Genomic DNA, 15,802 nt, shown 5'->3' with positions numbered 1-15,802 from the left:
AAGAGAGTAATGTGTTGCTTGATGTAGCTGACAAGGCCTTCAATTTTGGGCGCCACCCCGGTGGTAGAATGTTTAGAACATTGGTAGACTTTTATGTTAATACATCAATTAAGGCTGATTTGATAAGGGGTAAGTCAATTTGCTTGGTGCAGTGGTGGATAGGCCTCTCTTTGGTTGTTTTTGGTTTGGGTGGTATGTGTGGAAGGGTGGTAGCAAACTGTATCTAAGGCTGCGTTTGGAATTAGTGTAAAACGTTATCGGTGTAAAAGTACATTGATGATGTTTTACACTGTTGTTTTTTGAAAAACGTGATGCGTGAAGAGTGTAAAGTTTTACATCAAAAAAATCGATAAAATATTTATATTGATAATCGATGTAAAACTTTACATTTGATAGGTTTTACATCGATTATTAATGTAAAACTCCACTCCATCCAATTTACAAAAAACTGAACTAGAGTGGAGTTTCACACCAATCATGATTACACTCTCCTTCCAAACGCGAACAAAATCAAACTGGTGTAAGCTTTTACACCGATTTCATATGTAGCCTAATTAGTGTGTAAGGAGTACAAATACATATGTTTTGCACTTTCAAATTTGTATTTGTACTCCTTCCAAATTGAGCTTAAGGCTGCGCCTTGGAATGATGCAAATGGAGTGTAAATCCTGATTCAGGGTAAATTTGCACTTTGATTCACTTTTGCCTGTGTTTAGCAACATTACATTTAAGGGTTTTTTCTGTTCAGTCCACCCTCAGAAATCCTACCTCCACCGTATTGTTGGGGGTAGGTGCTAGCTCGGAATTGATGCCAATTCACGAGCGGGCATGGGTGTTATAAGTGGAGGTATTTATAATTTTGAATTGTTGTAGGCGTGAAGTTTAATTCAGAATTCTAAGGTGGAGTACAATCTACTTATCCCTTACATTTATGCATTGACAAATGACAAAAAAACACATTCTAATGCATATTTACATTGATAATAAGATGTAAAAGTACATAAATAAAAAAGAAGTAAATTTGCATTCAAGTGGGTTATTGATATAAAAAGGCATATGTTTTATTGGAATTCCTGTTTGCATCCATTACAGCTAAGGCTAAGTTTGGAAAGAGTTCAAATACAAACATGTAGAGTGCAAAACCTTGTATTTGTTGGACAGTTTTTGTATGCCCTTAGCTTCAATCAGTTTTGATGTACTTTTGATGTTTAATGTAAATAAATGAAGTACATGTTTGATTCATGTTGTGTTGTATACTTTTGTGTAAAATCCTAAAACTGGACACTTAATGAGACTTGTGTTGGTTTTGAATGTTCACAGCCGTTGGATAAGTCTGGGGAGATTTATCCTGTCAAGGCTGACACTGGTGTCCTGCCAACTGTTGGGGTGGCTTGTCTCAACCGTCAGGGTGAGACCCAAGGCACATGCAGTGTAGGATTAATTGAACCATTGAACCAGACCAGATTTCCAGTATTGCCCTGGACCTTGGAGATTGATGGGCAAAACTAGAAAGTTACACCTGACGCCTAGACCCGATTATGGTACTGCACTAGGTGTCGGATTGGGTTATCTTTGATATGCCAATCAGTGAGATCCTTAGCGGGGGTCAAAACCTGGGTATGTTGGGACAATCTGAGAATTCATTTGAGTGGGTGATCATAGTGACGGGATCAACTCTTTTGTTGGACAAAGGTAATGATCGGGGATGCACTCTCTCTGATGCAAAACCAAACTGCTGGCAGTTGATTTCAATCGTTGGAATTCTGTTTTGCAAAACTTATATATATAATATATTTAAGTATGTTTTCAAAATGTTTGCAAATGGTTTTAATTCCCGGGATCCATGTAAGTGGAGAGTGCAACACTGTTCCTTGCAGCCGAGGGAGAGGTTCTCTCTTGTCGAGCAGTACTTGATCATTATGGGCTGAGAGGTTAAGTGTAAGGCCATTTGGGATGATACCTGATGGGCTAACCTTGCACCTGCCCACAATCCCTGGGTTTTTATAAGATGGCTTGGCCTAGGGACCACTTAGTGTAAGTGTTGGGCCCATAGGGTCCATGTGATGGGATCAAGGGGTTCACTGGGCTTTCCAGTGAATTCGACCAGGCCTTGTAAAAGAGGTTGTGCCAAACCCATGTGGCTAGTGTGTAGATCAATGCTTGGATCCCACGCCATACAAAGAATCCCAACTGGGTAGCAGTTTGGAAGACTTTTGAGCACATAACCTTATTGGGCCCAAAGCCCATTTCGAACTGGGCTGATTTGATCAATCATTATTAAGGGGAGAATCTGAGATAAGGATGAGCCCAAAAGCTAATCTAATCTGCAGATAGGATTAAGAAGAGTCCTAATCCAAATACAGATTTGGATAAGGGGCAACTTCTGATATGATCAGGAAATTCTTTCTTAATCATTAAGCAACTGGAAGAAACCCTAATCGAATTACAAGAATTTGAACCCTAGGGAGACAGGAGACATTCTGCAGTTTTGTGAGATAGGATCTCAGAAACCCTAGAGAAAAAAAAAGTAGTTCGCCATCTATTTCTTTAGCTTCCTTCAGTTGCAGCCGCCATCCATCTGTTACAATTCGTTTTCTCTATCAGAGAAAGATCAAGAATAGTTCTTGATATCATTCTTTGTTGAAAGGCTGATTCAGTTTGATGCTCATTGTCATCCAAAGGATTCTTATGAAGGATTCAGTGTGTAGGACGCACCTTGCTGGTTCTGTTCCACAATTGCTGTGTCATCTTCAGTAGGAGCAGATCTTGGTTTCTTCTTTGGGCGTGAACACCAACTTTGGGAGAAATTTTTTCTCTGGATCAAGTATAATTACTCCCTTCACTTTTGGTTTAGATCTGGTTCGGTTCTGATTCAAGTAGGATCCTTGAATCTTGATTCTAAAATTAGGGAATGTGATTCCTAGTTGAAAGGTAGGTAGAAAATTTTTAAAATTCGCCCACCCATTCCGCAACTGTTTTGGTGTCCATACGATGGATTCTACCATCCCTTTTAGTATTCTGTATGTATTTGTACTGTACATATTTGTATTTATACTCCTTCCAAACTCGGTCTAAAACTCTGTTTGGTAAGAAGATAAATTTGTCAGTGCAAAACTAACCCAACTTTACAATTTATGTTTACATTTTGGTTTATAGATAAATGTTTAATACTTGAATTAATCCCGCCATCAGTATGTAACTATGTATATTGTCAATTCTAAAAAATATCAACTATGATAAACTAAAATAAATTGAAATCATGCAAAATTGTAAATCAACTTTTTAAGGATCTCTAATTAATCATGTTCAAGAACAAGAAAGGAGAGAACATAATTCTATGAACATGATCCCTTTGATTAATAAAGTGACAAATGCAATAAACTAAAATTATTACATACCTATTGATGCTATCCGAACCGAGGTGTGCTGAATCACGGTATATCGAATCGAATGTGGAGTATATTATCCTATCAATTGGACGAAGACGAGGTGAAAAGATGAGATCATGCACTGAGATGGAGTCCATCGGACCAAGCTGGGCTGAGCCGAGGAGAACAGTGAGTAAGAGAGTTGGAGTGTTTTGAGATTTAAAGATCCTTTTACCTTGGGAGGAGACACCTTTAAAATTTTGAATGTTCGAGTTGTACCGGAACACGCTCCTTTTGCCTTCCTCAAAGAGGGCGCTTATCCATGTCCTTGTGGAATTATGTTTCTCTCTGAGGTCTTTAATGACATAATTATCCACTCTTGTAAGTGAACAATGTGCTGACGTGGTCCAAAGGAGTCAGTCATGAAGGCGCTCACATGGCATTTTTAACGAACTAAGGCATAGCCCAAACATCTATAGCCATTGTTATAAATAATTTGTCAGTGTCTCCACTTGTATCCCTCCTCCTACTCTTATGAATGAGAATTACATCCATATCCTCGCTACATATATCTATAGTGCTAAGAACCTTACACCATAGGCATATATTTATAGGTGCCAAGAGGTGACCCTAGCATAATCCAAAATTAAATCAATGGTCAAAGATTGTCCACCCATCATAGATAACTTGAACCCGACCCTATATGTAAGGTTAAACTCATCAGAAAACCCACACCAAATCACCATTCACGAACCAAACTTATCAACCGGATGGTTAAAAACAATAGAAGCTCAACATATTTTGTTTAAAGGTAGAGAAAAAAATTATTAAAATGAAAAAGGATGTAATATATAGACATGCAGCATAACTGGGAACCCCTCCGATCTGAATCATAATCTTCATATAGCATAAACAAGCCCAGCCAACAGACCAACCAATCCATACTCTGAACCTTCCCAAAGCCAAACCCAACAAAGTTCACATCTAAGAGTAATAAAAAAACAACCCACACCACAATCACTTGCCCTACCTCTCCCTGTTCTCTTCCTCCTTCCTCCCAAAAGCTTCTCTTCCAACAACCTCCCCTTTCGAAAAGAACGGGCCTATCATCTTTAAAATGTGCACATCTTCTGTGCATGTTTCTAATCTTTTAATGTTCTCTTCTAGAGAGATCTGATTACAATCAAAAGGGGCCACTGCTGGACTTTGCTCTGTCTCCGAGGGAGGACCTAGAACCCGCCTTTGTTAGAGAGCACGTGTACGTGAGACTCCATGATCTATTGGAGTCTATCAGATGATGATATAATATATTGGAATCCATCTAAAGATCTTATCTTATCTTGTTGAGTTGTGTGTTATCTTTTCCATGTAAGTCCAAACAAGAGTTTCAGTGTAATTCAAACTCAATGTGTATAAATAGAAATCAGGACCGACACCTCAAGCCAGCCTAGATCCGTATTGGTATCAGAGCCATCGCTCTCATGGTGTTAACCAGTAGTTCTGCCCTTGCAACAAACCAACCCAAATCCGTAATTGATAGCTCTAATGAATTGCCGCAACTTCCCAATGTTACACACTATATACCTGTGAAATTGATCAGCGAAAATTATCTGCTTTGGAAGGCTTAGTTCCTTCCCATTCTCTATACCCACAAATTAATGGGTATCATCAAGGTCCATCCAGCACCGACCAGAGAAGTTACTGATCCCAATGATCCAACGAAGAGGGTACCAAATCCTACATATGAGAGCTGGTTTCAGTTGGATCAACTAATTCTTACTTGGATTATATTATCCTTAATAGAGAGCATTATGCGCAAGTCTTTGGACTATGTACTTCTTATGAGGTTTGGAAAGCCCTTTCCAAATCCTATTCCACTCTCTCTCTCCAGAACCCTTCAGTTTCGGCACCAGTTGCAGTCATTGAAGAAAGGTACCTTACAATTAGCGAATATGTTCCTAAAGCTAAATCAATTGCAGATAATCTCGCTGCTGTTGTTGAACCCATATCACACGGAGACTTGCAATGTATATCTTGTATGGCTTGGGACTTGAGTACGTATCTGTGGTTACCACTGTAACCAATCAATCTGATACAGACCAGTTGAACGTGGATGTTGTACTCGGAATCTTACTGAACCATGAAGCTATTCTTAAGCAATGTGGTACTAATAATACCATAGATACAACTCAATCATCAGCCAATGTAGAAAACTTCAAAGGTAAAGGGCAGGGATCTCAACAAAATCAAAATTATGCCCCAAGTAACAACAGTTCTAGACGTGACTGCATGAGAGGAAGAGGTTCCAATCAGGATACCTGCTTTTACAACAATAGTGGTCGTGGACGTGGGAAATCTAACGTGACCTGTCAACTATGCAACAAACTCGATCACATTGTAGCCAAGTGCAGACGCAGATTTGATTATTCTTACAACAATGATGATGAGTATGATCCTTCAACATTTTAGAGAGAGGTGTCATCTACTTTTGATCCCACGTGTTACCCTAATACTAGCTCCACTCACCACATGACTCCAGATGTTGATAATATCCAAAATCAATCAAAGTGTGGTGGAAACGATCAAGTCAGAGTTGGTAATGGGTCAGGTTTGCAAATCACTCATGTTAAAACTTCTACACTGTCCCTCTCATTCTCAGTTTCATTTAGATGACATGCTTCACGTTCCTGCCATTACCAAGAACTTACTATTTGTCAGCAAATTCACAAAAGATAATGATCTATTTTTTGAGTTTCACCAAAATTATTTTCTCTTGAAGGATTATACGGGAGAACAATACTACGAGGACCTAGTGGAAACGGCTTATGTTGCTTCCCAAATATTTTTAAACAAGTCTCCTACAACATTAGTCGGTGAAAGAGTTTTTGTTGATGAATGTCATCGATGGCTTGGACATCCAACTCTTCGGGTGGTGAGGCAAGTCTTGTCCAAATATGGTTTACCTTACATTGGTTCGTTTAAGCGTCAAGTAGTGTGTAAATGATGTCAGTTAGGAAAAAGTCACAAGTTATCAATATCCTTGTCTAGTTCTGAGTGTAAAAGTCCTTTAGAGCTGGTTTTTTAGATATTTAGGGACCAGCTCCAATTGAATCTCAAAATGGTTTCAAATATTATGTAGTGTTTGTTGATAATTGTAGTAGATTTTCTTGGATTTTTTCCATGCACAATAAATCAGACATTTATGACATCTTTGTAAGTTTCAAAAGACATGTTGAAGTCTTGTTTGATGCAAAGATAAATATTTTCAGTCTGATTGAGGAGGAGAGTATAGGAAACTTGCAAAACTACTTGACGAATATGGTATTAATCATAGACTTGCTTGCAGCAAAACGACACTATTAAAAGGAAGCACCAACACATCATAGCTTCCACGTTGTCTCTACTGGCCACCTCCTCTCTCCCCTTTAGTTTTTGGGTTGATGCTACAATCATGGCTACTTTCTTGATTAACAGGCTTCCTATTGGGAATACTGGGAATACTGGGAAATTTTGTTCACACCACATGGTGTGGTAATACTGCACAAGCTGTGTGCATCGAGGTGGTGTCTCAGTAATAATCTCACTACAGACACCACTGATCCAACATCACCACCGTTGCAGAGTTCTGGTGCAATACTCAACAACACTAATCATGGTTTGGGAAGCTCCAACACTAATGATGGGAATCATGAAGTCCACAACACCACCTTTCAGCCTTCTGAGTACAACAACAACTCTCTTGAAAATCCTTCATCACCTAAGCCCATCAGCATCACTGAGACACCACCTCGACGCACATGGCATGTAGAGGAGTAGGAGCTGTTAGATGCCACCGAACCAGCTCCACTACCAAGCCAAAATTGTTCACACCACATGGTGACTCGATCGCTGGATGGTACATTACCCTTACGGGCCAGCACTGAAGTCAGGTACCCATTACCCAATTGAATTCTAATTTTGTTGAGCCCACTACTTTCTTTGAAGCCTCTAAGCACCCTCATTGGCAATAAGCAATGACAAAAGAATATACTGTCTTGGTGAAGAATAAGACATGGACCTTAGTCCCTAGAAAGCCCAATATGAACATTATAGGAACAAAATGGGTCTATAAAATAAAGAGAAAGGTGGATGGGTCAGTAGAACAATACAAGGCCCGTTTTGTGGCCTAAGGATTCTCTCAAGTTCCAGGAGTAGATTTCTGTGACACTTTTAGCCCAGTTGCAAAACCAGTAACCATTTGTACCTTGCTTGCACTTGTTGTATCTCAACGATGGCATGTTTATCAATTAGACTTTGATAATGCCTTTTTAAATGGGTGCATTGAAGAAGAAATCAATGTTCGGCAGCCCTAGGGGTTTGAACACCCACAATACCCTTCCCATGTTTGCAAACTTGGCAAGCCTGTATGGGCTTCAGCAAGCACCATGGGCCTGGTATGCTCGCCTTACTTCTCATTTACTCACCATTGGGTTTCAAGGCTCCAAATCAGACCCATCTTTATTTGTTTACTCTAAGGGAAAGGTAAGAATTTACATGCTCATATATGTGGATGCCATATTCATTACCGGAAATATGTCTCAAGCTGTGAACAAAATTCTCTCCACTCTTGCTGCAACATTCTCACTGAAGGATTTGGGACCAGCCCATTACTTCTTGGGCATGGAATTCGTTCAACAAAAAACTGGGTTGCTTTTGTCCCAAAGAAGCTATGTTCTGAATCTGTTACAAAGGGCCCACATGCTTCATGCCAAGCCCATTTCTTCTCCAATGGTTGTAAACTGCAAAATCTCAAAGGTAGATGGCACATCTCTCACAGACCCCACTGAGTATCGAAGCATTGTAGGGGCTCTACAATACGTGACCATCACTAGGCCCGACATAGAATTTTCAGCCAACAGAATATGTCAATTTCTTCATTCTCCATCCACGGAACAATGGCTGCAGTCAACCGCATTATGTGTTATTTGAATGGCACTATTGATCATGGGCTCTTCTTTGCCTCTACACCAAGCCCACTTTCCTTTCAAGCTTTTTCAGATACTGACTGGGTTGGGTGCTCAAATGACAGAAGATCCACCGGAGGGTACACGATATTCTTAGGCCACAATCTTATTGCGTGGAGTTCTAAGAAACAAGCAACTGTGGCGCATTTGAGTACCAAATCTGAGTTTCGAACATGTACGGATACAACTATTGAAATTTTATGGCTAAGGGCTCTACTTGATGATCTTAAAATACAATTACCTCAGCCATTGGTAATTTGGGTACAACGTCCTTTTTAGCCTCCAATCCGGTCGATATTCAAGTACAATTTATATCTTCCGGTGATCAAGTAGCTGATGTTACTTACCAAACCATTAGATGCTTCACATTTTCAGTGGTTCAAGTTCAATCTTCACATTCTGAAAGACCGTTCACTTGAAGGGGGCGTGTTAGAGAACACGTGTATGTGAAACTCCATGATATGTTGGAGTCTATCAGATGATGATCTACTGGAGTCCATTGAAAAATCTTATCTTGTTGAGTTATGTGTTATCTTATCCATGTAAGTCATTTAATGTAATCCAAACAACAAAGAGTTTCAGTGTAATTCAAACTCAATGCATCTAGATAGAAATCAGGACCGACACCTCAAGCAATCAGTTCCTAATAGATTTTGAATCCTCAGCTATTTATCTATAACACCACTTCCACCTCTTCTCTCTCTACCACTAAATCATCTCTTCCTTCTACATCCGAATCCCTCTCCACCACATATTCTAGGTTAAGGGTGTTAATGGACTGGTTTTGGGTTGGACCCCGTCCAGTCCAAAACCAATTTCGACGGATTGGATGGACCAATAAAATATTTATTAGATTGGATTGGACCTAGTCCATCCGTAACAAATTTATGTTGGATAGGGTTGAATTAAGCTAATATTTGGTCCATTGATATATATATATATATATATATATATATATATATATAAATAATGGATTAGATTTGGGTTGAAATCAATCTAAATCAAAAATGAATTTGAGCAGATTGGGTGGTCTAGACATTGAATTGGACCAGTCCAAATTGGTCCAAAATATTCATTAGATTGGATTGGACCTGGTCCATTTATAATGGACTCACATTGAACTGGATCGGATTGGACCAAATCCAAGCCAATTGACACCCCTACTCTAAGTTCTTTCCCTTTACTCTCCTGCAACAAATCCTTAAACCAGCTTTTTTCATGATCCTTTCTAATAAAATCAAATTTCTTAGATTTCTTACTAGATTTAGACTTAGCCTTGACCTTCTTGGTTCCACCACGGCCTTCAGTCGCTTCCATTTTGACACTACAGGGACTAAAGACTGAGAGCCCTTCATTAATCCCAACTAATAACCTCTTACTGGCATCACCCAACCCATCCTATCTCAATCCTTGGGTGCAAAACGAGCCTACTAGAATGGGCCTAGGTCCATAAAGCGGCTCTATCTCATCCCTCGACCCGGCTTCCTTGGAAAACCGCGTCAAACTCAAAAGGCGCATCTGATCTCCTCTTGGCTCTTGCCTCTTTCAAGGCCCACATACCTCCATCTTCCATCGTCTCCATTGTAACTATAATGCTCAAACACCATCTTTTGACCGTATTTTCAATGACTCCGGATCTCCTGCTCGCGAAAACTCTGCCTACACCTACTCATAATATACTATTCTCTGAATTGGAAACATCTCTCCCTACATAATACTATGTAGAGGATGAGATTTCAATTCTCCATTCCGATGGGATTTACTTCTACTGATGGACCTGATGGAATGGGGCCTACCTCTTGGACCAGATTTCGAACTTCTTCGGAGCTCACCAATCACCTCATACACAGGGCCTCGCCAATCTCCACCCTAGATCTCTTCAAACACTTTCCCTGTAGTCCCCATGCATAAGATCAATTGCCACCCTAGCCAGTCTCCACCCTCGCCAAAATCAAACTGCACGCTCAAGAGTAATTTAAAGTTATTAATTCGAAATTGTCATTTTCAAAATTGATTTTTGACTTAATTATTGTATACCAAGTGGGAGAATGTTATATTGTGGTCTTCACAAGAATTGAGAAATGTTTTCTTTGAAAATCCAGGGGCCATATATAATTTACTATAATAGTAAAATCTCAAGCTGGCAAGCGTGATAACGCAGGTTTGAGACTTTGAGTTTGAGAGCTGACTCTGTTTTTTTTTTTTTTTTAAAAAAAAAGGAAATGCCAAAGGCTATTAGGGCTATAGAGGACGTATATCATACATAACTTGAGTTGAAATTTGATTAGAGTAGTAGAGTGCTTGATGAGCAAGGCTTCAAGTCTACATCTATATGTAGATTGTAGAGAGGGTCCTAACCCTCGTAATACACTCACAAAAGAGGAAACCCTATATATCCCCCATCTGTGCATAACCGAGCAAAAGGTTGATGAGCTTCTGTCCAGACATTGGTCACTTAATTTCAAGAAGCTCATAGTAGAGATTTGGATTTCTTCAATGGTTGATCACCAATGGCTGGTAAGTCAATTAGTTTATTAATTAGAACACAGGATTTTAATTTCCATTTTTTCCTCATAGAGCTTACATCACCCACATGATCATTCTCTACATCTTGTGATGATCTTAAGTGGCCCCACCAATTTGTACATTAATTCATGGTCGGTCTTACTCCAAATACCAATCAAAGGTTATAATCATAGGATCCTTTTCAATGATAATCAACTTATTAATACTTGGTTTTCTATACTCCACCACCATGTATGATCCATTTCTTTACCATGAATAGAATAATTCATCCTGTGCTATCGATTTTACACATATTTCATGTGCTATTCACAAACAATAAAACATTCTGGAGCCTTAAAAGATTTGCAAATCGGCTCTCTACATACACAAATCCAACATCGATCAATGGGCTGTCATTCACCCACGTACATCCCCAATAAAACAAATTTCAAACCCATTTCGTAAGATTAGCTAGGGAAACCTCCAATGGTTAACGGATTCTAAGACTTTCAACAAACCCATTTCGTAAGAACTAGGGAAACCTCCAATTAATGGTTAATGGATTCTAAGACTATTTCAACAAACCCATTTCGTAAGGAATTGTGTATTAATATTACATTAGTCCATGTAGACATTTTATTGTAACCTAATTATAAACTAATGTTTGTGAATGGACAACAGGGGGCTATTTCATGTAAGCATGCGCCACGCATGGTTAAATAAATTTACAAAACCATAAACGGGTTCAAACATTTCAAACAGACAATTTCAATTCCTAGAGAGCCAGAATTTTGCCTATTTAAAGAGCACAATCTTACATTCTCAAATCATTGAAAGTCTGAACTGATCAACACATCAAGGAAATAGATATCAATAGCTAGCAAATGTGCAGGGTGAGGGTCTCCATGGATAAGCCCGTATTGGGTTTTGCGGTTGTGAGCATTTCTCTTGCTTTGGTTATTGGGGTGGTGAACTCTGAGACAACATCATTTTGTAGCCAAACTCCGTATCCTGAAACATGTGAGTCCTTCATGGCCCGTTCTAGACCTCTTGTCACCTTAACCCAATTCAGCTTCCGGGAAACCACCCTTAATTTGACCTTGGACCAAGCCCTACGAGCTCATGGGCTCATTTCTGCCATGGAATTGAGCTCATTTGGTGAGAGGGCCAAGGTGGCGTGGGCTGATTGTGTGGAGCTTTATGCGGACACAATCACCCAGCTTAATCGCACAGTACTGGTGACACAGAATCCATTGGCCTGGTGGAATGCTCAAACATGGCTGAGTGCTGCGATCGCCAACGAGCAGACATGCCAAAACGGCTTCCTTGACTTAAACATGTCTTCTTACTTGTCTTCCTTTCCTTATATGTTGAGCAACTTCTCCAAGATGGTTAGCAACTCGCTTGCCATAAACAAGGCATCGGTTTTATCAGCAGCGTCTCTGTTGGGTAAGCAAGGTGGTAATCGCCGGTTGCTTTCTGATGGCTTCCCGACATGGGTCTCTGCTGCAGACCGGAAGCTTCTTCAGTCACCCGGTGCAGCTTTACGAGCTGATGTTGTGGTGGCCGCAGATGGGTCTGGTAATTACAAGACCATCTCTCAGGCGGTGGCTGCTGCTCCAGGAGGTGGGTCGAAGAGATTTGTAATATATGTGAAAAGGGGAGTTTACAAAGAAACCGTTGAGATTAAGGCACCAAACATCATGTTGATTGGAGACGGGATCGATGTTACAGTTGTTACTGGCAGTAAGAGCATCCAGGATGCTGGCACAAGTTTCCGATCAGCAACAGTTGGTAATTAATTATGCTCTCTCTCTCTCTCTCTATTGCATGCGTGCCTCATACATATATGACATACTTCGATGATGGGTTATGTCTTCTCTTCAGGGATCACCGGCAATGGGTTCATTGCTCGGGATATGACGTTCGAAAATACAGCGGGACCCCAGAAGCACCAAGCAGTTGCCCTCCGCTCAGGCTCGGATCTCTCAGTGTTCTACCGGTGCAGCTTCAAAGGTTACCAAGACACCTTATACGTGCACAGTAATCGCCAGTTCTACCGCAACTGCGACATCTACGGCACGGTTGATTTCATCTGGGGAGATGCCGTCGCTGTTCTCCAGAATTGCAACATCTATGTTAGAAAGCCCATGAGCGGTCAGAAGAATACGGTGACTGCTCAGGGACGGACAGACCCCAACGAGAACACAGGCATTTCAATCCACAATTCATTGGTAACAGCCACTTCTGACTTGAAGGCTGTTCAGGGTTCATTCAAGACATACCTCGGGCGGCCATGGCAAAAGTACTCGAGGACAGTATTCATGAAGACATCTCTTGACAGCCTGATCGACCCGGAAGGGTGGCTCGAGTGGAGTGGCAATTTTGCATTAAGCACTTTGTACTATGGGGAGTTCTTGAACACCGGGCCCGGTGCAAGTACAAGTGGGCGAGTAAAGTGGGCAGGTTTTCACGTCATGAACAAGGCTGACGCCCAAAAATTCACCGTCGAGAGCTTCTTGGGAGGAAGCTCTTGGATTGCAGCTGCCGGAGTCCCCTTCACTCCTGGGCTGTAACTACTTGGGAATTGGAATATTTCTCCTTTGGGAGAGGGCTTCTTTTTATAAATAAATAAAGCGAGTGTTTAGTTTATCACTTTGATAGCTTTTGGATTATCTCTCATGAAGTCAAGACTTGGGAGTTGGGAGGATCAATACCATCAAATAAGTCTCACCTAAATAAAAAAACGATCAACTTTCAGACATGATGATCTTCAAATTACTTTTGGAATTCTAATATACTAGCGGATTTCGGAATGGAACCGTCGACCTGCTGATTCGTTGATCCCAGGTCAAAAGCTATTTAATCGGTCAACAATTCATTGATTTAAGCGGTCGAACTGTCAACCCAATGACTCATTTAATGGTTTTTAGTCATTTTTTATTATTATTTTTAGTTGTAAATCATCCAAGCAATCGGTTCTGTTTTATCCTAATCTTGGTCCATGACAAAAAATCGTTGAATCGGTCAACAATCCATTGACCCAGGCAGTTGAACCGTTGACCCATTCAATGGTTTTTGTTCGTTTTTTATTTTTTATTTTTTATTTTTTATTTTTTATTGTCAAAACGGGCCATCCATTCAAACCTTACAGTCGAACTGTTGACCCAAAAATCGATGGCTAGAATGGTTCCGTTTTCAGGTCGTATGAGTCACACGCTCGAATGACATAACATGTATGGTATTGCTTAATGGACGTCACACACTCAATTTTTTGCCTATAATTTTTGTTGTCAGAACAGACCGTCAAATCGAACTGGATGATCAAACCGTCGACTCGAAAACCGGTGGCCATAATGGTTCCATAATTTTTTTGCTTGTAGTTTTTGTTATCAGAACGGGCCATCTGTTTGAACCGGACAGTCGAACCATCGGTTGTCAAAATGTTATTAGCAACATTTATCAATAATAGTAAGTAATTATAGTATTTAATTAAATAATCAGTAATGATAGTTTTAATAATATTATTTAGTTATTTTTAATATAACAATAAATATTCATTAATTAATAATTACCAAAATTAAATTAAACTAACAGTGTTTATCAATAATAGTCAATAATTATAATATTTTATTAAATAATCAATAACAATACTTTTAATAACATTTTTAATTATTTTTAATATAAAAATAATTACTAAATTTATTAATAACAATATTTATAATTTTAATTTAAAGTGAAATTAAAGTAAATATCTATTTATTAACAATATTTATAATAACAATAATTATTAATTATAATCACTATTTATATATTTATTAAATTACTATAATAATTAGTAATTAATTACTGTAATAATCGGTAGATTCCATTAATGAAATTACACTAATTAAATTATAGTAATTAGATATTATAATAATTAGTAGATCTATTAATTACTATAATTAATTATAGTGTTGCTCTCACATGGGAATCTACTCGCACGAGTAGATTCCATTTCCTACACGAAGAGAGCAGCCTTATTGTATTAATATATCGGGAAAATTTCCCATAGGTACCTTGTACTTTAGGTCGAGTGCCAATTTAGTACCCGAATTTTAAAATGCGACAATCTAATACCTGAACTTTCATTTTGCGACAACTTAGTACCCAACGTTAATTCACCATCGGTTAGAAGACAAAAAGACTTAAATACCCTTCAACTATTTCGAGTAATGCATGAATTCTTTATTGAAATTACAAAAATGATCCCATCAGCTATTTCGACCTATGCAAGCAGTTATTGAGATTGGGTCCAAATCCAAACTGTCCAAATCTAAGTAGTGGGTTCCACCCTTGAGAGTTAAATTGGGTAAGATTCTTTCCTGATGGTCTGATATGATGTGAGCTCAGATTTGAGATTTCAGTTGGGAAGACATTAATGATTTTAATGATTTTAATGATTATATTCGAAACTTCGGAGGTCAAAACACAAAAACGTAGAGGTTTTGCGGAATCTATGGATTTCTCATACCAGTCTAAAACCACTTGCCTTTCCTCTACAAAAGCCCATCGGGCTTCTTCTTGCCGGCATCGGAGGGGTCGTTGCTTTCGGAACCACCATCGTTGCCGATGTAGAAGACCACCATGATGAGAAGCCTCACCATGTGCTACGCCAGAACTTTGAATGTGTGATATCTCTCCGGATTTCGTAGGAGGAGAGGGATTATTGAGAGAGAGAGAAGTGAGTGTTGTCACTATTCCCCAAAGGAGACGATGAATAGTGATGAATGGATGGCGAGGTTCAGACAAGAGGAAGGAGAAGAAGGTGAAGATGGGAAATGGGGAAAGAAATACCGGGAAAGATGATGAAGAAAATCGGCGAAACCTTGTGCAGAGGAGAGCGAACTCACCATCTCCTCCAATGGTCTGGGAGAAAATGGCAAA

General features: G+C 39.4%; 1 protein-coding gene across 1 annotated transcript; it reads left to right on the top strand.

Moving 5' to 3' along the window:
• Positions 1–11,705: 11,705 nt before the first annotated feature.
• LOC104607343 (pectinesterase-like) lies at positions 11,706–13,531 on the top strand. Its single transcript, XM_010272964.2, has 2 exons — positions 11,706–12,670; positions 12,764–13,531. The coding sequence occupies exons 1-2, from the start codon at positions 11,761–11,763 to the stop codon at positions 13,450–13,452; spliced, it is 1,599 nt and encodes a 532-aa protein (XP_010271266.1). The 5' UTR covers positions 11,706–11,760; the 3' UTR covers positions 13,453–13,531.
• The last annotated feature ends 2,271 nt before the right edge of the window (positions 13,532–15,802 follow it).

The sequence above is a fragment of the Nelumbo nucifera genome, chromosome 4, assembly GCF_055504915.1.
Source record: "Nelumbo nucifera cultivar China Antique chromosome 4, China Antique-T2T, whole genome shotgun sequence".
NCBI lineage: Eukaryota > Viridiplantae > Streptophyta > Magnoliopsida > Proteales > Nelumbonaceae > Nelumbo > Nelumbo nucifera.
This window is presented reverse-complemented; position numbering and strand designations above follow the sequence as displayed.